Below are 26,904 nucleotides of genomic sequence, written 5' to 3' on the forward strand. Positions count from 1 at the left end.
TTTGTTTTGTTCTTGAATGTCAGAAATGTATATTTGTGAATGTTGAGATGTTATATTGGTTTCACTGGTAAAAATAAATAATTGAAATGGGTATATATTTTTTTTTTGTTAAGTTGCCTAATAATTATGCACAGTAATAGTCACCTGCACACACAGATATCCCCCTAAAATAGCTAAAACTAAAAACAAACTAAAAACTACTTCCAAAAATATTCAGCTTTGATATTAATGAGTTTTTTGGGTTCATTGAGAACATGGTTGTTGTTCAATAATAAAATTAATCCTCAAAAATACAACTTGCCTAATAATTCTGCACTCCCTGTATAGTCACCAAGGTGTAATGTTGAATAGATCAAATGGACCTCCAGAATTCTTCTATTACAGAAAGGGTATAGGTCGGATAATTCTGTGTACTGAAGGGGCCACCTCACTGTTGGCATGGATACCTAAAAACAGATAAATAATTGAACAGGGTATTAAATAGATAGGATGATAAAAAATGTAATACTGGTACACCTCAAAATGAAAAAAGTTCAAATCAATTAGTTGCTCTTTTGGTGGACATTCGCTCTTATATGGCTTATTTTCATCTTATCCCATGTCATATCTTTTAGAGCAGTTAAAAGTCTGAAAGAATGTAAAGTCAGCTGCAGGCCTGCCTTGTTTTGCCCTGGCTTGGGCCTTTTTTGGGATCCTTCAAGTGGTATTAAACCCAAAAGCAAATACATTTTTTTAGGCTTTCTTTCTTTTATTTTTACCTGGAGATGAACACGCTCTCTCCTGCATACAGTATGTAGCAGTTAAAGGGATGAGACAAACAGTTTAACACTTACAGGAGTGCTTACAATGATCAGCTTTTATTTCTTTATGTTAAATCTTTATTCTAAAAGTAAAAAAATCATCAGGTGAAAACAGGGGGGGAAAAAGCCAAAATAAATAATAATAATGTATTCATCCCATCTAATGATTGGTAGGCTGTTATACTGTATATTACATTTTTGTTTTGGGTTTAGTACCGCTTTCACTGTGTTGTGTGTTTAAGAGACACATCAGAAAGCTAGGTTCACTCTGTATCTTCTATCTCACCAGGTTTCCAGTTTCTTCTCTGACCGATGGAAGATGGCACCGTCTAGCCCTTGCAATCTCTGCCAAAGGTGTTGCACTGTATGTAGACTGTAAGCAGGTGGAAACGTTACCATGGTCAAACTTCTTTGGACTTGGAGTCAAGACAGATGGGATACTGATGCTAGGGGGGCTTATTGAGCCATATGAAGTCCCCTTTAAGGTAATAAGGAACGGCATGAACAAAATGTATTCACCCTTGAACAGAGGCAATTAAAAAGAGATTTGACCACCTAGTTTAAATGCATAAATGCTCTATATAGCAAATATTGGATGTGTACTATTTATTTTTTAGTGTAGTGCAGCGTTGGATCATTGACTGCATTGAAATCGATTTTAAAATCGTGTGACTTCCTACTTTATTTTATAAGTCACCAAGCCCTGGTGAACAAGGCATTTGAAAGACCCCAAAACAGTTGACTTGTTTTATATTAGAAAATAAACTCTTTGGGACTTTTAAAGCCCAATTGAACCCTCTTACTATTATTATTATACAGGATTTTTATAGCGCCAACAGCACTTTACAACATAAGGGCAGACAGTACAGTTACAATACAATTCAATACAGGAGGAACCAGACTCCTATGCCGCATACACACAGTCGGAATTTCCAACAACAAATGTTCGATGTGAACATTTGATCGGATATCCCAACCGTGTGTACTCTCCATTGGACATTTGCTGTCGGAATTTCCGACAACAAATGTTTGAGAGCTGGTTCTTTATTTTTCCGACGGCAAAAGTTCCTGTCGGAAATTCCGATCGTCTTTATGCAATTCCGACGCACACAAATCTTACACATGCTCGGAATCAATTTGACGCATGCTCGGTATCATTGAACTTGATTTTTCTCGGCTCGTCGTAGTGTTGTACGCCATCGCCTCCTTGACGTTTGGAATTTCAGACAACATTTGTGTAACCGTGTGTATGCAACACAAGTTTGAGCCAACATTTCGTCGGAAAAAAATCCACGGTTTTGTTGTTGGAAATTCTGATCGTGTGTACACGGCATTAGTGTATTACATTCATCAATGTCCCTTTTTTACTTTTTCTTTTATTATCTAAGCCAATCTTTTTAACATGGAGGAACCCTTGAAATAACGTTCTGATCTCAGAGAAAATCTGCCAATAATTACTACATCTACAGCTCATGGTACATTAATGTGATGGTCACAGGGAAGAATGCCTTTTATATTTGTAGTCATTGGGAAGTTTCCTCTCTTATAGATGGCTAAAAAGATCCTAGTTTTCAATGGTTACTTATTTGGGATGCAGAGGTAGCTCATTGCTCAAGGAACTCCTAGCGACCTCTGCAGGAACCTTAGGCCCCTTTCACACTAGCAGTATAGCACCACTAAAAATAGCGGTGGTCGGATTTGCCCCGGGATTCAGCCGCTAGCGGTGCGGTATTAACCCCCACTAGCGGACGATAAAGGGTTAATACCGCCCGCAATGTGCTTCTGCAGAGGCGCATTGCGGGCGGTATTGCCACGCTTTCCTATTGTTATAAATGGGAAGGAGCGGTATACACGCCGCTCCTCTCACCGCTCCAAAGATGCTGCTGGCAGGAGATTTTTTTTCTCTCCCGCCAGCGCATCGCCTCAGTGTGAAAGCCCTCGGGCCTGAAAAACTCCTCACCACTCCTCTATCCCCTCACCACTCTGTCCATATGTAAAAAAGTTCCTTCAGTTATACTTTAAAGAGGAAAAAAATATTTGGCTTTAGATACACTTTAAAGTGGTTGTAAAGACACAATGGGGGTTATTTACTAAAGGCAAATCCACTTTGCACTACAAGTGCAAACTACAAGTGCAAAGAGCAATTGAAAGTGCACTTGGAAGTGAAGTCGCTGTAGATTCAAGGGGACATGCAAGGAAAATAAAAAACAGCAATTTAGCTTGCACATGATTGGATAATAAAATCATCAGAGCTTTCCCTTGTTTCAGATCTACCCCTCAGATTTATAGCGACTGCACTTCCAAGTGCACTTTCAGTGCAATTTCAAGTGCACTTTGCACTCGTTGTTAGCACTTGTAGTGCAAAGTGGATTTGCCTTTCGTAAATAACCCCCAATGTTTTTTTACCTTCATGCATTCTATGCCCCCCAGACCCCCTAATACTTACATGAGCCCCCTCTCAAACCAGCGATGTCCACGAGAACTTTGCCTCTACGGGGACTCGCACTTCTGAATGGCTTTTGGCAGCAGCAGGAGCCATTGGCTACCGCTGCTTTTAATCACAGCTAGTAAGCCAATCAGGAGAGCCAAGGCTCCATGTGTGAATGGACACACAGCGCCGCAGGTCAGGAGCATGCCTGCTTGGGTGCCCCCACAGCAAGGAGCCAGGAGCCTGGGACCCGAGAAGAGGAAGATTGCACCATTGCACCGAGCAGGTAAGTATAGCGTGTTTGTTATTTTTAGGGGAAAAAACAAGGCTTTAATATGACTTTAAAGTTACTTTAATGTGTAGGTTCACCTTTTCACAAAAAAATCAAAAGGTAAACTTACACCCTCCTCTCCCCTGTGGGGCTTCTAGGACAGATTAGAGTGATTATGATTGTTTGGGGATGGCAGGTGACTTGCTTTGACCAATCGGAATCACTCTGATCCATCCTGGAAGCCAAAAGAAGGGGAATTTGAAATCCACTACCCCAGCTGTGTGGGCAGTAATAACTCATCACTCACAAAAGTAGATGCAACAGGGACAGGGGAAAGGGGTGCACAGGGTGTAGGGTGTTAGTTCACCTTTTACATTTTTGTGTAAAAGATGAACTTACACTTCAATGTTTTTGAGGATGCTGTGTTTTTTATCAGCCGGACTATCTATGTAACAATGTAAATGCTATATAGATTGTTCTGTCTGTAATATACTCCCCACACCCTCTCATCAATAATTAATTGTAGTCTTTTCCTTGTTCCAGCTGCAACAGTAGACTTGACCATACTGTAGAACGGTGTGGCAGTTTTATAGAAGTGCTTACAGCTTGTGTACCCTCCGATAAGTCTCATCATGTCTAGTTGAGGCAATCTCCAAAGACACGTGCATTCTTCACAATAGCACAATACAAGCAGACCTCATATACTCCTAATGACTTCCTCTTTTCTCGTTATATTTACATTCTCCGCAGTCCTGAACAGTGCAAGCTTGTCTGAGGAATGCTGCAGAAGGCCACATGAAAAAACATTGTGAAATGACATCAGTTGTTGCACTGATTCTGATAGATCTGAAGCTAGGGGACAATATTAGGCCTGATTCACACCTATGCATTTTTAGTGCCTTTTGCATTTTGCAGATTTGCACCACAGTCAATTTAACATGGTTTCCTATGGAACACGTTCTGTAGTGCAAATCTGCAAAATGCACTAAAGATGCAAAGGTGTGAATCCGGCCTTAAATATAAAAGTGTATGGGCGCTAGGTATCAATAATTATCACCTGTGCATATGTGTCATAAAAAATCGAAATCACCAATATATATATGAATACCAACAAAGAAACATATACTGCGCACCAAAATGTAAACACTAAAAAGTCCATATATCAGTCCAACATACATAGGTAACAAATCCCAACAGTGTTATTGGTGATATGTCCAGAAACATCAAAACTTTAAACTTTGCTCCACCCTTATTCATGCAAAGCCGTGCTCTCCTCTGCACCTTCCTCTTAGCACACTGACACTCACTGGATGCTTTGACACTATGCGGGTCAGTCTGCGCTTTTGTTAGAAGCGAGGCCCCACTCCGTGTCTCCATTTTCCTCTGTATGCTCTTATTTACAATCATTCACACAGGGATAAAAGTTCAGAAACACTTTCATAGCATGATAACGCTACCAGTTTTAATGTTGTCTTCTGCCTGCAATCACATAGTCATGTGACCCCTTGGGCTCTGCTTTTATGTGTAGGTATAGCATTCATATCACCATTGCCAACAAGTCATCAGTGGAAAATCTATTTTGCTTTTATGCCAGAAGCTGGGGACACTGCTCTATGCCTAAATGTAGCAAATAATTGAATATGGTGACATCCAGATGAAATTTGGTCTTATTGCCCATGACCACCCATCTAAAAGATAACATGCATCAGCTTTGGGTCTTACACATCAATGCATAAAATAGTGCAGCACTACCCAATGTCACATTGAATGTATATGATATTTTTCGGGTAGCGCTGCACTTATGCACTACATCTTATGCACTAATAGGATACGGGTGTTGTGGAATCACTGATGGGTGTATGCTTGCCACTCATGTTAGTGTAGCACCTACTACTTAGGTAGGTGCTAGAGTAAGATTTTTGTTCTGTAGAGTAGGTACATTTAGCCAGGCCTGTTTGTTTTGGTTTGTGAGGGCTGGAAGTGGCTCAGAGCTAGCAGCTGGTGACTCACAGGCAGTGTCACTGAGACCTCCCTCTTTCTTCTAAAGTATTCTAGAAGGAGAGGAGAGGTGGAGCTGCCTGGGGTGTTCTAAGGAGCCCTGACCATTACCCAACCTGGATTGGCAGGGGGCAGGCCTCCTTAAATACCTAGAGTCAGCCCAGCTTGGGAGAAGTTGTCGGGTGGAAGAACTGGAGATGGATCCACAAATGGAAGCTTCCACAAGGGGATTAGAAGCAAAATCCAGCAGGAGCTACAGAGTATAAAAGAGAAGAGAGGCGCCTCTAAGTGTAGCAGTATGTTGCACAATCATAGGTGTGCGCAGCCTATTGCATTAGGGTGTGCACCCCAAAGCCCAAACACATACTACAGATAACTCACTATGTTCATTCAGAAAGGGAAGGGGCTGGTAAATTACATATTTACTGGCCCCTTCCCCACTCCTAAAACATACCAGCAGCAACAGCCGATAGGAGAGGAGGGAAGCTCTCAGCGATGCGGGGGGAAAGATGGGAGCCAGGGCAGTAGGGGGAATCTGTGCTGCTCAGGGTAATTAGGGTGTGCCTGGGCACACCTGGCACACCCTGTGTGCACGCCTATGTGCACAATATTGTACCTTCATTAAATGTAACCATATTGCTACACTTAGAGGCACCTCTCTTCTCTTTTATACTCAGTTGTTTATTTTGTTCATGTCTGCTATACATAGTATTTAAGAAAGCTGTACAATTTATTGGGGAGATGGCACCAGTTCTCCCTTTTCACTTTTTGTTAAAATTTTGGCTGAAGTTCCATTTTCATTTTTACATCTTGGTGTTATTTCAGGGATCTTTGCAACAGCTGGTCTTTGTGATGGGGGATCCCGGAGCGGCCAAAGACTACTGCCACAATTACAATCAGTCCTGCCTGAGCAGTTTCTCTGCCGAACAGTTCCTCAACCTCTCTCAGACTGAGCGTGGGCAGCGCCCAACTGCAAATTCCAGGGTAAAATAAAAGACTTCATCATACCCAAATTAACTGAACGGGTCTTTTTTACTGTATTCCATTGATTGTCAGCACACTCCCTTAACGTTCTCTAAGATCAGTGCTTCTTCTGAGATTTTAAAGTGTTACTAAACCCAAGACCCTGCATTCGCTATATCTGGTCTCCCACAGTACACATTACATGGAAATGCAATTATTTTTAGTAAATAAACAGCTAAATACCTTTTCTCATCAGCAGTATATACTGTAGCAGTCTTGTGACTTCTATCCTGTGACTTCTAGCACTGGTTACAGCTTATAGGAGGAGTTTTAATTTTCCTCTGACTGTCCCATGAGGCTGCACGACCCCTGACCTTCTGTCTTGTTAGTGCTGATTGGCCCTGTGCCGATCACATGCACCCTCCCCAAAAAGAAAAAAAACAAACTCTCTAGCAATACACACCAAATTGAGCATATGCAGAGTGCCCCCCAGGCTCTGTACTAGTAAGGGATGGATTGGGGACTGTGGAAGATGAGGAGGATCAGAGAAGACATAACAAAAAGCCTTTTTACACAATGCCCAGGTATAACCCTTTAGGTTCCACAGTGAGTATAACAAGCATGCTTTACTGCATATACAGACTGATTTTACTGTTGTGGGTTTAACAGTTTAATTGGCTTCTCTGTAAATTGGCCCTAGTATGCGTATGTATGTGGAATAGGAACCATAGATTGTAAACTTTCTGAGGTCAGAGACTGATGTACAATTCGTAAAGCGCTGTGTGAATTGTAGGCGCAGCGCAAATACGGGTAATAAATGAAATAAGGGTGATAATATGTGTGTGTGTGTTACACTCAGAAAGGTTTTTTATTTAGAATCCCCCCAAAATTCCTTTCAGTCTGTTTGGTAAAAATGTCCAATGTAGTGCACAAATATGAATTTCCCTCCCAGAATTCCTCTCTGCTGCTCCTTACTGTCCTGTGTCAGATGTCTATTTTTTCTGAAAATAACTGCGTCTCAATGACCCTGAAAATTTCAATCATCATTCCTCACCTCTCGGATTCCAGCGCACACCTGCGACACCTGTTAACATCATGTCGTCCTCAGACGCTTCTAAAAGGGTTTCTGTTATTTCACAGGGGGGCCTTTTGGGGTCTATGCTTGTCTGCGGCTTATTCAAGCTTCCAACTTATTTAGTTTTTTTCTTGTGCAGTTTGCAGCTGGAGAGACCCCGGCCATGGGACAGAGACAGAGAAACGAGAGTGCTCAGTCATCTGTGCGAGAGGTATGTACTGAAAGAGACAGGGGAGGACAACTACTTTACAAGTGATCTAGAATAACCTTGAATTCCAGACACTTAGGTCAGACAAAAACATTTTCCTTTTCAGTGCAGAGCAAAATATTTAGTCCAGTTACTTGTACTACACAGTGCTATCTGTCTAACATGTTTTAGCACTTGGGGCTGGGGAGAAATGTGTTTAAGCCTAGGTTCACATTGGTCCAATTTGGCATGCGATTCGACATGTCCAATCGCATGCCAAATCAGCAACTATTGCCGGCAATGCCACCGTCATAATCAGTGCGGCGTCGCACGATTCCCAAAAGTAGTTCCTGTACTGTCAATGTAGGTAGGTCAGTGTAGGTCGGTCACTACCATCAATGTAGGTAGGTCAGTGTATGTAGGTCAATACCGTCAGTGTAGGTAGGTCACGACCGTCAGTGTATGTAGGTCACGGGCAAGCCCAAAAAAGCCCACGCGCGTCACATACACCCCCCCGGCCTTGGACTGCGGGCTGAAGCCCCTGGTCTTTTTGCCACCTAGCAACACCCCTGGTGTAAAGGCAGGTGTCCCAATACTTTTGGTAATATAGTGTATATATATATATATATATATACACACACACACATACATAACAGTTCTGCGGAACATTCCATGTTGTTGTACATAGACGGTGGGCAGTACACAGGCAGTTAACATAGAGCACAGTCTTTGCACGCAGCTCCACTTCAATGACGGAACGCCTTCAGTGAGTAAAGTTGGAACTCGGAAAACAAAGCGCTTCTAAATTGGCGTTTCATGCTGCAATTTCAGCGTGAGACCTTGTTAATGGGCTCCCCAGCTGGGCCCTGATCCAGACAGTAAAGCTCGCCGACTCTGTCTGGGACCAGAGCCACAGGCAAGGACCGCTCCTGTCATATATCTGTCTAGTGCTATGTCATCACCACTTGTTCTCTCCCAGTCTCATAAACAAAACAACGCTGATATTGGTCACAATCCTGTTTGGAGAACAACGTACATGCTAATATAGAAACACTCGGTAAACATAGAAAGGTGACGGCAGGAAAAAAAAGAGACAGAAGTCCATCCAGTCTGCTCGTTTTTTTTGTTATGTAATTTTTTTAATAACTTTTTTGGCTTGAGTCTAGATCTATGTTTGTCCCGAACATGTTTGAAGCCAACTACCATTGACTGACGCACTACCTCTGCTGGAGGTTTATTCCAAGCATCAACTACCCTTTCAGTAAAATGATACTTTCTAAGTTTAGTTTTTAATTAGTTTTTAGTTAGTTTAAATAGTTGGTAATTTATGTATAGACTCTGAATTCATAATTTTTGGTTCTGACCTGGCAGGCATAACAACTATAATTCTGGTTTAATATTGAACTCCTGTATACCACCTGAAAGTTAAAATCAGGCTGTAGGTGGGAGGGAAGGAAGAGTCCCACCACTGCTAAATGTTTTTGTTTGTTGTAGCTGTTCTACTGGCATAATTCTGCCCCAACTGATTCCTTTTCAAGCAGTGTTTCTAACATCTGCTTTCTGAGTTCATTCAAACACTTAGAACAAAGAGAAATAGAGTAATGGGACTTTTAGATGCTGAAACCTCCTATTGGAATATTATCTGACACAGTGATGTAAAAAAATAACAGCATTTTATTAAATACATAAAAATGTCTTGTTTAAAACATGTATAGCAAAAATATGAAACAGCAAACTCTGTATACACCCATAAACAGCCCCTACAACAAGGTGAACAACTTCCTCAATAGTCACATATATGTGTAATCATGAACCATGATATACACTCAGGACCAAAGTATGAGAAAAGAGACACAGGCCAACGCGTTTCGCATGGTAGCTTCTTCAGGGTTTTCGTTCACAGAGAGGTCAGTGCACTAGCGTTGATTCAGTAAGTAGTAGTTCTGGGAAATCTCGAGTCATTGCATGTTCACACAGCATGAAAAGAGCACTGCATTAAGGTAAAGGAAGCCATTAAGATAAAAAAAATATTTCCTTTACAAACCCTTTAAAGAAACCTATTTAAAAAAATTGAAAATGAACCTTTACAATCCCTTTAATCACTGCTGAGTTTTTAATTTTTTTGCTAATAAAGTGTAGCGCTACCCCCTCAGGAGCCGCTGGTTGATTTGAGATCGGCGTATTAAGTTACCTCTAATTGTTGTCTAGGGGTGATAGTAGTGAGTAGAGCAGTAAACGAATGTCCAATCAGCGAATAAGGTTTTCTGAATTAATATTATTTCTTGGCCCAACACAACCAACATCAACATGAGGTAGGACAGAAAAGGTTGATGAAGGCTTGGATAGAAGAAGAGCAATCCTGCTCTCAGTAGTAGTAGATACAGTTCGTCGCCACTCCAGCCAGAGTGGGTGAAGTGCCTCCGGACAGGCCCCTGCCACAGGCCTGGCAGCCGAAGTGTCACTTTAAGGTTGCTGGGAAGGAACAAGTCCCTGCCACGGACTTGGCTCTGATTATATTAAATTTTAGATGCCAGATGAGGCCTCTGCCACAGGCTCAACGCTAGCAATGTGAACAGCAGAGCGTATCCTCCCAATGAGTTGTGCTAAGGTCACCGGTTGACAGTAGAAATGTACCTGTCAGTGTCCTGGTCACCAGATCCCCGATGGTTCGTTCAAGTCTCTCAGACAACCTGCCTCCGGGTTCTCCTTGAGCCGATCCCCCACCGCACAGCACGTAGCTTAGGATCTCTTCAGTAGAGCTGGGGACCTAGTAAGTCACTAGGGCCCCGGGTAGCATCAGTTGCTCCAGGCCATGAGGGCCCAGAGTCAGGGCTGTCTTAATGAGAGGGCACACCTGGGCACTGCCCAGGGGCCCCAACTGCATGAGGGGCCCCTGCACTTTCCCCAAAGCAGCTGGTCCTTGAGCCCACGCTGCCCCGAAATTGGGGGCCCCATAATGGCACTGAGAGTGATAGATACACAGGGGAGGCAGTCTGCCTCCTACCTACTTGATGTCTGTTTACCTGCACTGTCATCATTGTAGGGGCCCCAGAGCATTACTTTACCCAGGGGCCCATGATGCTATTAAGATGGCCCTGCCCAGAGTCAGGAACTCCGCGTTGTGCGCGACCCCAGGCCAGGTAGGCCATAGTGATGGGGCCCGCAATGTGCGCACACCCTAAAGGTGGGTGCCGCACCTGGAACCAGGAACCCGCAAAGAACCAAGAACAACGGCTTCCGCCACAGAAATACTCCTCCCCAGCATGCCTCTAATTGGCTGCTAGGAAAAAGCGGCCCCGCCTGGACCTCTCTGGTGCCACCTGCCGCCCAGGGATGGCACCACATCCCTAGAACGCAGCCTGACCCACAGAACAATCCAGATTTGGCGACAGCCAAATTTAACATAGTGGGGAATGAGAGAGATAATTTGCTCTCATTCCGAATTAACTTTAACGTAGTGCTTTTACTGAAAGTAAGGGGGTGCTACAAAAGTAAATAAGTAGTTTTTTTCCTTCTCTGATGTGCACTGGTGGGCACTGATGGGCACTGAAGGACACTGATTTGGTGGCACTGTTGAGGAGGCACTAATGTGCCGCACTGATGGTCACTGATAGGTGGCACTGATATGCGGCACTGATGAGCACTGATAGGCAGCACTGATTGGTAGCACTGATAGGCAGCACTTATGGGCAATGATAGGCGGTACAGATGGGCAGCACTGATGGGCAGGCACTGATAGGCAGCACTGACTGGCATCATTGATGGACATTGATTTGGTGTCACTGCTGGGCATTGATTGCTGACACTGATTGGTTGCACCGATGGGCACTGATGGCCACTGCTGGGGCTGCACTGATGATCAATGCCCTGATTACTTCTACACATTCTGCTGGGAGGAAATGCCCCTGATTAAATCTCCTTGCATTACACTGACAGAGTGTGAAGCAAGGAGAGACGAAAAACAGCACTTCTGTATTTACATGTGATCGGCTGTGATTGGACACAGCCGATCACATGGTTAAAGTCATCAGCTCTTTACCCAGATTGGTTGCGCCTTTTCCTAGGAACAGCGGCGAGAGCAGTGACACTGGGGTGACGTCATATGACGTCGCCCCAGAAACGAGACGAGATCCCGACTGCCATTTTTACTAGATAAGTATACTAGGAAGTAGATATAGCGCAAAAAAAATAAAACCCAGTGGTGATCAAATACCACCAAAGGAAAGCACTATTTGTATTGTATTTGGGTACAGAGTCGCATGAATGCGCAATTGTCAAAGTAACGCAGTGCTGTATCGCAAAATTTTATATTTTTAAAACCTAACTCCACCTCTCAGAGATATAAGTTCTTGTGAAGCAGGGCAGTGGAATAATCATATTTGGAAACAGTATTTATTAGGGTAGATTTAGATGTGGGTCTAAATCGACCTATTCTTGGCAATTGACAGGTGGCGAGGAAGCAATGTGACGACACCTCACCGCCTGTTTTAATCTCATTTTTGCCAACAAACACAGCGCAACCACGTGTTTTGCATGAGTTTGCAGGGTGTTTGTGGTACTTCCTATCGTCTGACCGTGCCACATTCAGCGGGCTTGGCGGCTACTGGCTGCTACTCGTCAGGTAGATTTTGCCACAGGATCGAAGGGAAATATCACCACCACAGCATGTAAACACCCCATCTGCAGCATGTAAACACCCTATCCGTTACATATTGCAGCTTAAGGGGAGGAGGGGTGTCAGCATTGGTGTGCGCAGCCTATCGCATTAGGGTGTGCACCCCACAGCTCAAACCTTCTCCCTTTTGAAACACAGGAAGGGATGAGGACACAGATTCCTTAGTCCCTTTCTCTGCAGCCTCAGAGAAGTGCTCTGTTCTGAGCAGCTTCCTGTTCATTCACAAACTGAAGCATAGTAAACAGTTTACTATTCTTCTGTTATGTATTAACACAGTGAATGGTCAGTACCAATCACTCATCGCGTTTATTTAGAAAAGAAAGGGGCTGCTAAATTACCTATTTACTGGCCCCTTCCCCGCTCTGACCAGAGGCGGCTCTAGGCTTTGTGAGGCCTTAGGCAAAACTTAACATGGGGCCCCATGGTGGGAAAAATAATTCAAGGACAAGAGCCTCTTCCCCACAACCCTGGACGGTGGTTGTGGGGGTCTGCCGGCAGGGGGCTTATCAGAATCTGGAAGCCTCCTTTAACAAGGTGGCCCCCAGATCCTGCTTTTTAATAACTAAGGAGCGAGGGTCACCCGATGATGTCACCTGGTGAACCTGCCCCCTTGTGACGTCATTGACTGAGGGCATGCTGGGTCATTGACGCCACAAGGGGTGGTGTCACTGATATTCACTGGTTGTTAGGGACGCTGGCTGCCCCAGTCCTGAGTCAGGGTTCTTAACGCTGCCTGAGCACAGCAGCGTTAAGGTCCCCTGTCCCTCAAAACTGGGGTAATGCATTGGGCAAGTTAAGTGGCCGCGAGGCCCCTGTGAGTGTGAGGCCTTAGGCGACCGCCTAATTTGCCTAATTAAAAAGCCGTCTCTGCCGCTCTCCATCCTGAAACGAATCGGCCGCAGCATTCTGCGGGAAAGGATAGGAGGGAAGCCAGCAGCGCTGCCAGGGGGACATAGGGGGGAGGTGTAGGTCAGCCAGGGCAATCTGTGCCACACAGTATGATTAGGGTGTGCCCAGGCAGGCCTATGGGTATCACAAAAAACGCAAAGTCAACCATACAATTTTACTGCCCCCCAACCACATGTCCAAGTGAGGAATTAAACTGATCTCACCGTACTACATCTGTTGCTCAATCTGCAGTAGTGTGTGGAACCATATCTACGTTTGTCAGTGGCTCTTTTTCATAGTATTACAAATGTCTACAATTTCCCTAAGGCAGATAACTAATACATACATTGAATAGGTCTATGGAAGTAAAATGAAACAAGATGAGGCACGATTATTATTTGTAAAGCTGATCTTATCACGTTTGATAGAAAGCCTTCAATACATTTTAACCACAGTCATTTGCTGTTAAGTTAGTTCAAATGACAATTATGTTTTTTAGGGGTGCAAATGAAACCCGTCAGCCTGCCATTAATGGAAAGTCTACTGACTGGATGGGAAATACTGCATTAATAAATATGTTATATTTACAAAGTCATGCTCATTGGATATAATATTCACTGATGCTGTGTAGAAACATTCCCATTAGAACTGACACCATTCTGTTTCACAGCCCCTTATATAGTGGAGCCCCAAGGCAGTTGGCCATCTTGTCGTCCAAAAACTGCTTCTAACTGTTAAGCTGTCATGCTCCAACTACTGACACAGAAAATATATAAGACAGCCATGCTGATAAGACCATGTCTGTACATTACCAGAGAACTGCAGTGACAGCCATGCTGTATGGAATTCATAAGGGACCTTCCCCAGGGAGAGATGCCTGATGGGAAACAGGCGTTGGGTATAGAAGATTAAAGGGGGTGCCCCTAGGGGGTGCGAATGCTCCGTCTGTGAGACCATTACATTCCACAAAGTCAAAGGACCACAGCCCCCAATCTGGAGCACAGCCCATAAATGAGCATCAGCCGTATTATGTTTACAATTAACAGAGATCTTTAAGGAATTTATATTTGTATGAAAGTGTTTTTTTTTTTATTTCTGAATATAACCTGTTTAAGGCTGGGTTCACACTACGGTTTTCCCGTCCGTCAGCCGCATACGATTTCAGTATTGAAAACGTACGGGCCCGGACGGGAAAACGTATAGATAGAGAATGCATTGCAAATCGTATGCACTCAGATGCATCCGGGTGCGTACGATTTGCTGGCAAAACGTTTTTTAAACGTCCGCAAAACCGTGTTCAACCACGGTTTTGCGGTCGTTTTTAAAACAGTATGGCAAACGCATACGTTTTCCTTTAACATTAATGTTAATGGAAAACGCACATGTGTGCGGTTCCATACGTTCCCGTCCGTTTCAGCCGCATACGGTTTTCCATATAAATCGTATGCGGCTGACGGACGGGAAAACCGTAGTGTGAACCCAGCCTAATATATGTAAATAGTCTCACTGGTGTAAAAAGAAAACTTGTTTAGTTAATATAATTTCTAAATATATATGTTTATAAATAGAGGCATTCATATTTGCAGATATTGGTATTATACTTCCTATTAACCACTTGCTAGCCAGACTTTTTCTGGAACTTTTTGTTTACAAGTTTAAATTTGTATTTTTTGCTAGAAGATTACTTAGAACCCCCAAACATTATATGTATATATATATATATATATATATATATATATATATATATATATATATATATATATATATATATATATATATATATATATATATATATATATATATATATATATATATATATTAGCAGAGACCATAGAGAATAAAATGGCAATTGTTGCAATATTTTATGTCACACTGTATTTGCGCAATGGTCTTTTAGACGAACATTTTTGGGGGAAAACAATATACAAAACACAATAGTTACCCCAATTATGCCAAGTAAATACAGTAGATACCTAATATGTCACCCATGTCACCTTCCTGTTTGTGGCACATTAGTATATGTGAGGGATGAAACCTTTCAAGATGGGTGGTGACCATGGCGGCCATTTTCAAGTCGGCCATTTTGAATCCAACTCTTGTTTTTTCAATAGGAAGAGGGTCATATGACACATCAAACTTAATTTCACAAGAAAAACAATGGTGTTCTTGGTTTTAACGTAACTTTATTCTTTCATGAGCTATTTGCAAGTTTCTGACCACTTAAAAAATGTCTTCAATGTGCTCTCCAGTGACATGCGGCGAGTGCTACACTGTGGGCTCTTGCTGAATGAAGCTAGGACAGCCACTGATGTTAATTCATTAGACCCCTTTCACACTGGATACGCCTATAGCGGAGCGTTATAATCGCGGTAAAATAGCGGTGTTTTACCGTGATTTTAACGCTCCGCTATAGGAAACATCAGTGGCTGTCACCACCCATCTTGAAAAGTTTCCCCCCTCACATATACTAATATGCCACAAACAGGAAGTTAATATCACCAACCATTCCCATTTTATTAAGGTGTATCTATATAAATGGCCCACCCTGTAGACTTCCTATAAATATTGGCAGTAGAGTTCCACGTGGCAGATCTGTTATTCTTTGCTAGCCAGTTGGAGCTTGTTAGCTGTAATCCGTTTGGTTGCAGATGAAACCATAGATTCCAAGTGGTGAAGGCCTAAGGCATCTGAGTACAGTGTTCCAGCAATGCAGTAAAGTGTTCCTGGGTAGATATGTGTGTGCACTGTGTTTTGTAATGGTGCTAGTGAATAGATAAAGATTGAGCAGCTTGCTCTCTCACCAACAACCCAAATTGATCTGCAGTATTCTAGATAGGAACACGGATGGCAACACTCTGGCAACTGATCCTCAGTCACGGCCTTCTGTAGTGACTTTCTCCGCTTGTCCGCGCCAATGGGTAGGTGCTGTAAATTATGCTAGTAACAGGATGTCCGACAGCAGATAGCAGGACCAGGCCTTTCAGGCTTCGTGGTGGAAAGAGCATTCCGCCTGGTAGGCAGCCACCTCTCTCTCTCTCTCTCTCTTTCTCCATCATGCATAGAGGTTCGTCATGTGTCATGCCCAGGAGGAGAGATCGTGTGCGGGCTTCTAAACTCCTTCTATTATTCTTCCCAGCAATCTTCAGGCCACTGCAAGGGTCCCTGGGATTTGTAGTCTTAGGGTACAGGAATGCATAGCAGCGGACTCAAGAGGACTATACGCCCCATAACTTACTCCGTTGGCACACAGGTATGAGGTCACTGGCTGCACGAATAATCACAGGGACAAACAATGTTTAGAACACTGGAAGGTACAAAGCTTTCTGATAACAGTCCATATTGCTACAGACAGGAAGTAAAAAGTAGTCTCCCTAATAGGGATAGACCTTAATGCCGCGTACACACGATCAGTCCATCCGATGAGAACGGACCGATGGACCATTTTCATTGGTTAACCGAGGAAGCTGACTGATGGTACGTCGTGCCTACACACCATCGGTTAAAAAAACGATCGTGTCAGAACGCGGTGACGTAAAACACAACAAGGTGCCGAAAAAAACAAAGTTCAATGCTTCCAAGCATGCGTCGACTTGATTCTGAGCATGCAAGGATTTTTAACCGATGGTCGTGCCTACTAACGATTGGTTTTGTCCTATCGGTTAGGAATCCATTGGTTAATTTTAAAACAAGTTGCCTTTTTTTTAACCGATGGCGCCCACACACGATCGGTTTTGACCAATGAAAACGGTCCATCAGACCATTCTCATCGGTTTAACCGATCGTGTGTTCGCGGCATTATAACACATTTTGGATCCTCGATCTAAAACAAGGGGCTCCAAACTTTTTAAACAAAGGGCCAGTTTACTGTCCTTCAGACTTTAAGGGGGCCAGACTGTGACTGTTGGAAGTAAAAATTGTCCTGGTGTTAGTGGGAGCAAACAACGCATGTTTAATATTAGGGAGAGGAATGGCGCCCTGTCTTTTGTGTCATTGGAAGGAATAGTGCCCCATTTTTGGTGTCAGTGGAAGGCAGAGTGTCCCATCGTTGGGGTCAATAGCAAGAATTACACCCCATTGTTGGTATCAGTGGAAGAAATAGTACCTCAAGGGCCGGATAAAGCCAAGCAAAGGGCTGCAGTTTGGAGACCATTGATCTATAACAAATTTTTTTTTAAATTGGCTGGATTTAGGCTTTAAGTTTATTAACTGAACATACAAAAATAGCACCTGCAACGCGACCTGAAACAGCCGCTGCTGTCTCTCCAGTGTGAAAGCCCCGAGGGCTTTCACACTGGAGCGCTGCGCTAGCAGGACGGTAAAAAAAGTCCTGCTAGCAGCATCTTTGGAGCGGTGAAGGAGTGGTGTGTATACCGCTCCTCCACCACTCCTGCCCATTAAAATCAATGGGGCACCACGGGTATACCATTGGCAAAGCACCTCAGCAGAGACGCTTTGCGATGGTTTTTAACCTTTCCTCGGCCGCTAGCAGGGCAGTTTTAAGCGGCACAATATTTATGGTAAAGCGCCGCTAAAAATAGTTATGTTGTTTGTAGAGCATTCCTGGAAATTCTAACCAACTGAGATATTGTGTGGGTTAGTCAGTTTAGTATATGCAATAAATCTATCCCTATTCATTGGAAAAACTGGCGTTAAGATTTTTTCCATTAAGATGTGAAATCTGAGTGTGACCCATCCAAGCTGTTATTTTGGTTAGTATGTAAATCCTTCTGGCTTGGCTCTCGTTATTGATACTTGGTCCCATCACTGGGAAAACTGGATCCTCCTGTCCATCTATCTCCATCACTGGAGATGGGAGCTGCAGCCTCGCAATCTGTTTTCCATCTGTATCTAGTTATTTGCATTGACAATTCCTGGATAGATTGCAGAGTCTTGTCTTCATTTTGTTTTTTATCAAAGAGCTTCTGGGATGACATAAGGACTACACAAATCATGGTGGTTGATTATATACCACAAATCAGGCTGCTGTTATAAACTCACAATCAAAGACACCGCTCCAGCATCCCGCTATGGTTCCAAGTCATCAGCCATCTGATTTGTCTTCTGGGGCGCTGGAGATATACAGCACAGAGATGAGAAAGGATTAGGCTTCTGGAAGATGTATAGCAGCCTATGTCATCTATCTATGGTCGCCAGGATCCCACATTTTTCTCGACTCTGACAGTAAACAGATGCGTGTACAGTGGAAGGTTTGTTCAATTCCTCCATTAAAATAAAGGGTTGCACAGAAATTTTCCAACATGTTAGAAAATTTGTATGTGGAAATGTGAGCTCTGCCAAGGTACAAAGATGCGGCTCATCCCTCCAGGGTTAACTCATTCATGGCTTGATCAGTTAGAGCCAGGGGAGGGCTGGCAGGGGGGGCAGGGTGGAAATCTCCCCCCGGGCTGGTGACACTATGCACAGCCACCGGCCGCCACTACCAAATGCTGTTTTTGCAGAGCAGGAATATGCCTGCTGGAGCTCTGTTAACACAGTTCACGGCCGCTGCTCACCTCCCACTGGCGGACTCAGATGTAAGGGGGGCCTCTGTGCGGACTCTGATGTAAGGGGGGCCTCTGTGCAGACTCTGATGTAAGGGGGGCCTCTGTGCGGACTCTGATGTAAGGGGGGGCCTCTGTGCGGACTCTAATGTAAGGGGGGCCACTGTGCGGACTCTGATGTAAGGGGGGCCACTGTGCGGACTCTGATGTAAGGGGGGCAACTGTGCGGACTCTGATGTAAGGGGGGCCACTGTGTGGACTCTGATGTAAGGGGGCCTCTGTGCGGACTCTGATGTAAGGGGGCCTTTGTGCGGACTCTTGTGATCATGAAAAATCTTAGACTGTTTTCCTCGATCCATCACTTTTCCATGCTCTATGGGCCGCTTGACTGGACTTGCCCCCCAGGCCTAAGGCTGCCAGCCCTCCCCTGGTTAGAGCTCACCTCATTTCCTGGCTGTTTTAATTTCTTCAACGAAAATATTTTCATTGACAAAATTAGCACAAATTTATTTAACTAAAAAACTATTCAGATGACTAAAATATGACTAAAACTAAATTGAAATTCAACATTAAAATTAACACTGGCTGAAATACATCCACCATCATCTAGCCCTGTCCTCCTCAGCATGAATGTCTATCGCCTGTCTCTTTTATTCATTGGATAGTTTTTCTAGGTACACTCACTGACAAGACTGACATTTATTGGCATTGGTGGGCAAGACCAGATGTTTTCAGGAAGCTATATACAGTAGTACCCTACTGGCGCTTCCCACCAGCCATTATTTGCCTGCATTGAATAGAGAAGTACAGAGGGATGCATGGATATATCGGGCGCTGAAAATTATCGGACGGAAAAAGGGTTATCGGTGCTTTGCCGATAGAAAAAAAAGGCAGCCGGAAAACGCACCCGATTTTGCACAATTTTATTGTGATTTTACCACAATTTTGTTGCAATTTTACTGTTTACGGTGAATTTTTCATAGGTCACGTGTCTCAAAAATGCATCAAAACGCAAAATGAGTGAGTTTTTGCAGCGATTTCAATGCATTTCATTGGGGGGGTATGTTTTTTTAAGTGACCTAATCTGCACCGAAAATGCAGCAAGCAGGGTTTTTAAAGCCGCAACAGAAGTGTAACAGACCAATGTGAAGACATACATAGAATTTAAAGGGATGCATTTTTCTTGAGCTTTTCTTGCGCTTTTTCTAACACAAATGTGCTTCAAAAACTGCTCAGTATGAAAGCAGCCGAAAAGGTGGCAAAAATGGCCAGAAAAAAGAATATAATTCATGCTGTTAATTAAAAAGACTAATATAATACAATTATATATACATATATATATATATATATATATATATATATATATATATATATATATATATATATATGTGTTTACACTGCTCCAAAAAAATTAAAGGAACGCTTTTGAATCAGAACTCCTGGGATATTGATCTGGTCAGTTAAGTTGCATAGGGGGAGGGGTGTATAAAGTTTCAGCTGCTTTGTTGTTAATTGAAATTAACAACAGGTGCACTAGATGGGTAACAATGAGACGACCTCCAAAACAGGAATGATTTTTCAGGTGACGGTGTCTGACATTTTTTTCCCCTACTCATCTTTTCTGACAGTTTTTCACTAGTTTTGTACTTAGCTAGGGTCAGTGTCACTACTGGTAGCACGAGGCGTTACTTGAACCCTATAAAGGTTGCACAGGCAGTCCAACTCCTCCAGGATGGCACATCAATACTTGTCATTGCCAGAAGGTTTGCTGTGTCTCCCAGCACAGTCTCAAGAGCATGGAGGAGATTCCAGGAGACAGGCAGTTACTCTAGGAGAGCTGGACAGAGCCGTAGAAGGTCCTTATCCCATCAGCAGGACCGGTATCTGCTCCTTTGTGCAAGGAGGAACAGGATGAGCCCTACAAAATGACCTCCAGCAGGCCACTGGTGTGAATGTCTCTGACCAAACAATCAGAAACAGACTTTACGGGGGTGGCCTGAGGGCCCGACGTCCTCTAGTGTGCTCTGTGCTCACTGCCGGACACTGTTGAGCTTGATTGGCATTTTCCATTGAACACCAGGATTACAGGTCCGCCACTGGTGCCCCATGCTTTTCACAGATGAGAGCAGGATCACCCTGAGCATATGTGACAGATGTGAAAGGGTCTGGAGAAGTCGTGGAGAACTTTATCCTGTAACATCGTTTAGCATGACCGGTTTGGTGGTGGGTCAGTGATAGTCTGGGGAGGCATATCCATGGAGGAACACACAGACCCCTACAGGCTACACAATGGCACCCTGACTGCCATTAGGTATCGGGATGAAATCCTTGGACCTATTGTCAGACCCTACGCTGGTGCAGTGGGTTCTGGGTTCCTCCTGGTGCAGGACAATGCCCGGCCTCATGTGGCGAGAGCATGCAGCCAGTTCCTGGAGGATAAGGAAATTGATACCATTGAAGGCCCCCACGCTCACCTGACCTAAATCCAAAAGAACACCTCTGGGACATTATGTTTCGGTCCATCCGATGCCGCCACGTTGCACCTCAGTCTGTTCAGGAGCTCAGTGATGCTCTGGTCCAGATCTGGGAGGAAATACCCCAGGACACCATCCGTCGTCTCATTAGGAGCATGCACTGATGTTGTCAGGCATGCATACAAGCACTTGGGGGCCATACAAACTACTGAGGACCATTTTGAGTTGTTGGAATGAAATTTCAGCAAAATGGACTAGCTTGCTGCATCATTTTTTCACTTTGATTTTCGGGGTGTCTTTGAATTCAGCCCTCTGTAGGTGGATAATTTTCATTTCCATCAAATGATGTGCCATCATTTCATTCCTAACACATTACTCAGTCCATATCAGTATAGATATTCAGCATGAGATTTTTGCCCGTTGAGATCTGGTATGTTTTCAAAGTGTTCCAGGATTTTCATTTCCATGCACCACTAACAGAGACCCAGCAATAATATCACTGGATCTTACATAAGGTATGTAGTGAAAACAGAAAGATTTGACTGCAAAATTTCATTAGCATGTTGATTTGGGGGACATGTTGCCAGTCATGTACTACTGCGGTGCACATGAGCTGGCAAGAGATATATTGACAGGGAGAGAAAACAAAGTGAACAAAAGACTATCATCAGTGTTCTGTTGCTCCCTCACTGTTCTATTCCAGATGCATCAAAGCAAAAGGTGTTGTGTCTTATGCCACGTACACACAGTCGGAATTTGCGACAACAAATGTTCGATGTGAGCTTGTTGTCGGAAAATCCGACCGTGTGTAGGCTCCATCAGACATTTGCTGTCGGAATTTCCGACAACAAAAATTTGAGAGCTGGTTCTCAAATTTTATGATCGTGTGTAAACAGTTCAACGCACAAAAATTCTACGCATGCTCGGAATCAATTTGACGCATGCTCGGAATCATTGAACTTATTTTTTCTCGGCTCGTCGTAGTGTTGTACAAGCTCTGTAAATATGCAACTAAGATACGACGGCGTAAGAGAATTACGCCAGTCGGATTTTAGCCAAATTCCAGCGTATCTTGTTTTCTGAATACAGAAAAAAGATACGCCGGAGCATCCTAGAAGTTACGCGGCATCAATAGATACGCCAGCGTAAATTCTTTCTGAATCTACCCCATACTCTTTAAGATCACAGGGTGCCAAGGGAAGATGTGATGTATCTGTGTCCACATATCATGGGAGCAGAGGGGGGATTTTTTATTTTCTCTGATTCAAGCCTTCTCAGCCTCGAGGACTGACCACACCACACATAGCTCCTATTTATTTATTTATTTTTTAACAGAAAAACCTATTTATTTATTTTCATTTTAATTATACTGTATGTGAACCCTTCCTCATAAATATGTTTTATTTTTTTAAATACTCTATTTTCTCTTTTTCACAGTATCTCTGTTCTCAACTGCATAAGGAGCTCAGAGACCTAGAGGAGGAGAAAGAGCAGCACATTGGTCCTCCCAGTGGATGGCTGTGCAGGGGGTGGGGGGCATCAGCACCAGTCTGTTCATTGAAGGAGAGCAGGCTGAGTTCTCAGCACAGCTAAAAAACTGACCACTGTGCTCTCATGCTTGGTGTGGCCAGCTTAAAGTGGTTGTACACCCTCCCTGCTAACTTTTACCTATAGGTAAGCCTAGAATAAGACTTACCTATAGGTAGTGGAAATATCTCCTAAACGTGCGCCGTTTAGGAGATATTTCACTTGTAGTACGCCAATGATGTAATCGGTGCATGCGCTGGGAAGAAACGGACCTCCGTGCCGTTTTTTCCCTAGAAGGTATACTAGCCTATTATGCTTTTCATTTGGAGGGTTTGCACAGAGCAAGAGAGGAATTAAAACCCATTAGGGTTTACTTCCTCTTTAAAAGCAGCGCCGCGAGACTGGCAGGAACACCAGGGATTTCACACAAAGGAAGCAATACAAAGTACATAGTACAGCAAGCACCAGTGTTGCCAACCTACCAGATTGACATTTACTGACACAACACCCAAAATTTACTGGCACAGCCAAGTTTTTACTGACATTTCCAAAAGTTACAAAATTACAGTTTTAGGAGTAAATTAGAGTATTTAGGCTACAAACAAATACAATATGCAACTACCAATATGATTTAAGGTAGATAATAAGGCAAAAAACATATTTCTTATTTTGTTTTTTATATAGTAAGTAGGAGGGCAAGAAATTAGAATGGGCGGCGCACACACACATAAAATTGACTCTCACAGTTGAAAGGTGGGGGTTCAGTATGACCAAGATATGACCCAGTTGTTCCTTCGATCTCAGTACGGTACTGGAGAATCCCTCTGAACCATTAATGCACACGGAGACATAGTTTCAGAGTGATCTGATCTCATATATTTTATCATGGCTTATATAAGATATTACAAGCATTACAAGGCAAAAATCGGGTCACACAGTAGTTGCAAGCGTTAATATGTCAGTATATATAAAAACAGTTATATGCAGACCAGGGGCGGACTGACAACTCATGGGGCCCCCGGGCAATAGAAGATTATGGGGCCCCCGGGCTTACAGATGGTCACCATGCCAGAAGGCAGGGCAGAGGCGGGGCAGCTAAAATCTCGGGATTTTCACATCAAAAGCATGTCGGTTTCAGACATATCAGGGACAGGTGTAAAAAAAAACACAGATTTTTACATACTGTCCCTGGTTTTACTGAGCCTGGCAACCCTGATGGGGCCCCCTAGTGGCATAGGGCCCTTGGGCAGTGCCCGAGTGCCTCAATGGTCAGTCCGCCCCTGATGCAGACATGTTCTCATAACAGTACAATGAAATACATAACAAAAAGACTCTCAAGGAAAGAATCCTGTCTTCAAACTACAAAACACCAAGATATAAAGATGGTATAAACGAGAAAAACATTTCAACATTAGAAGCAGAATACAAGTTTAAATCCATTCTGCTAATATACACAAAATGGATGCTGACTGACAAAATGGAGCATTGATGGTTCATTCTTTCAACAGTGACACTCATGCCACAAACACACCATCACTTTATGTGATGGAAAAAAACGACATTTTCTGTGAAGTAAAAAACAACGTTTTTGAAACTTCAATTTTCAAAAACAACGTTGCCTACACACCATCGTTTTTTCACAATGCTTTAGCAAAGCGAGGTTACGTTCACCACGTTTTTCCATTGAAGCTCGCTTCATAACTAGCTTCTGGGCATGCGCGGGTTTAAAAACGTTGTTTTAAACGTCGTTTTTGCTACACACGGTCAATTTTTGTGACACAAAAAACAACGTTTTGAAAAACGACACAAAAAATTGAAGCATGTGTGGCCTGCGCATGGCTGAGTGAGGGAGTGAGGTGGTGAGCTCCCGTTCCCTTCCGCAGCTCCAGGAGAAACATCTGATGTGGTGGAGATGACCTGACTCCGCGAGCGTGCTTCTTGATCCCCCCCCCCGTTGTGTGTACCAAGTCGGCTGGGGAAGCATAGCCGGAGACCCTCGTAGCAGCGGTGACGCGTCCTGGGAGTGGTGTTGGAGCGAGGAGCTGTGAATCGGCAACCTGCCCGGAGCTCCGACGTGCACGTAGAGGGAGACGTGTGTGGGGAGAGAGGAGAGAGGAGAGCACGCCCAACTGGCGGTTCGGGGGATCAGGTCAGCTAGTGAACTAGCTGCGGGACCCCCGACGTGGCCTGGGTGAATGCTAGTAGAGCCAGCAGAGCCAGCAGAGAGTGAAGGTGCGCCCAGGACATTTAAAGCGCCACTCACAGTGATTGGGGTGCCGGTGCCAGTGTGAGCCCTGATTGCGGTAGTGAGAGAGGGTGAGGGATGCACCCGGGCAGACTGAGGGAGAGCCGGACATCCCGCAACGCAGCAGCAGCATCAGCAGCACAAACGCCAATTTACACACCTAGACCCGCGGAGCAGCAGGAGATCCAGAAGTATTTCTCCGCAAAACAGGGAGGGGGTCGCCTCTCTGAAGGTAAGCGCGGACTGTCGGACGGAAAGATGCAGGTGAGCGGTGGCTCCAGTGTGTTGTTACCCCAACAAGGGATGATTGTTAGAACTGATGTGGAGGCGTTACAGTCCGCGTTACAACCCGCACCACAAAGCCCCTGTTTGTCTGCACCTCTGGTAGGAGCTACAGCACTCCCCCCAGGCCGGGAAGCTGGAGTGCTAAAAAATGAAATGGATATTTTGAAAACTTTGATTCAGGCTCTCCCCACTAGGGCCGATATTACAGAGCTGATCTCAAAAGTAGAAGAGGCACACGCTAAGGACTTTGAGGGTGTTCGGAATGAAATACAGAGCTTAGAGACCCGCACATCAGCAGGGGAGAGTGGGTTGAAGGCACTGGAAGAGCGGGTGGGACTACTGGAGAGGGAGAGGAGTATGCAGAGGGGCATTTCGGTCTCCTTACAATTACAGTTGGAGGAACTCCAGGACAGGAACCGCCGTAACAATATACGAATTCGGGGGGTCCCAGAACCAGTAGATCAGGAGGTTGTGCAGGACATTGTTAATCATATTTTGCAGGGTTTGATGAAGGAGCCGGCCCCGGTGAATTATGTGATGGATAGAATGCATAGAGCCCTGGGTCCCAAATCAAGAGACACTAACCGCCCTAGGGATATTATATGTCGATTACATTATTTTTCACAAAGGGAGGCAATTTTACGGAGGGCATGGGAGGTGGGGACCATTGACTTTCACGGGGCAACGGTGAAAATTTTGCCAGACTTATCCAATGCTACTCTCCACCGAAGAGGGCTACTCCGCCCAGTACTTGACCGGGTAAAGGCCTGGGGGGGGTCGTACAGATGGCGATTCCCCATATCAGTCCTCATCAAGAAGGGACAGTCCTCATTCTGGTTGCGTTCAAGAGATGACCTTACAGGCTTATTTGCGTTTCTGGAAACTGAACCATTTGAGGTACCTGACTGGGTACAGTTGAACCCTAGAACAACGGACTTTAAAAGGAATTAGACTCTGATTTTTTTTTTTTTTTTTAGGAAGAGTTTGCTTCTGGGGATGCTCTTTTTCGTTTTTGGAGACTTTTTTTGGTGGGGGGGGGGGAGGAGCGGATGGGGGAATAATAGCGGACTAACAGCGGCTGAAGGATAGCGGCTAAAGGATAAACAGGGACAAATATGAGTATGGTTTAGAGCCTGAAGGAAGGGACTGGAGAATTTGTGTAACCTGGCTATGTTTATACATATGTTGCCTAGCATGAGATTGGTATATATACGTCTGATTTTTGGGGGGGTGGGGGGGGGTTCTTTATAGGGTTTTTTTGTTTGCTGGGTATGATTGATGTGGGGGGGAGGGGGGGTGAGGGTAAGGGGGGTGCACAGAAGGGGGGGCGGGGGGGGTTGGAATTTCTGGTTATGGGGTTAGTGGGCCCCTCCATGGCCTTTCTCCTTTTGAGGGTATATAGATACGCCAAAAGAGTGTTCTGCTACGCTACCCCCGTTACTAAAAATTCTTAGGATAAATATATCAGGTAGTGGGCTTTTCCACGTATCGGGTGGTCTCTTCCTTTCTTTCTTCTTTCTTTTTTTTTAGAGACTAGTGTTACGGTCCTGGTCTAAGGGGGGGGGGAGGGTGGGGTAAGGGGTTAAT

At 44.2% G+C, this 26,904-nt stretch overlaps 1 protein-coding gene across 2 annotated transcripts in view; it reads left to right on the forward strand.

The window, feature by feature from the left end:
* Nucleotides 1-26,904, forward strand: part of LOC120913886 (collagen alpha-1(I) chain-like) — a 342,467-nt gene that overhangs the window by 162,773 nt on the left and 152,790 nt on the right. For both annotated transcript variants that reach the window (XR_005743585.1, XM_040324213.1), the window contains exons 4-6: nt 1,090-1,285; nt 6,323-6,481; nt 7,675-7,746. Coding sequence is in view for 1 of the 2 variants with exons in the window: in XM_040324213.1 (XP_040180147.1) it covers nt 1,090-1,285; nt 6,323-6,481; nt 7,675-7,746 (427 nt within the window). In the remaining variant the exon portion in view is untranslated. The remainder of the gene's footprint in view (nt 1-1,089; nt 1,286-6,322; nt 6,482-7,674; nt 7,747-26,904) is intronic.

This window comes from Rana temporaria, chromosome 9 (genome assembly GCF_905171775.1).
Source record: "Rana temporaria chromosome 9, aRanTem1.1, whole genome shotgun sequence".
Taxonomy (NCBI): domain Eukaryota; kingdom Metazoa; phylum Chordata; class Amphibia; order Anura; family Ranidae; genus Rana; species Rana temporaria.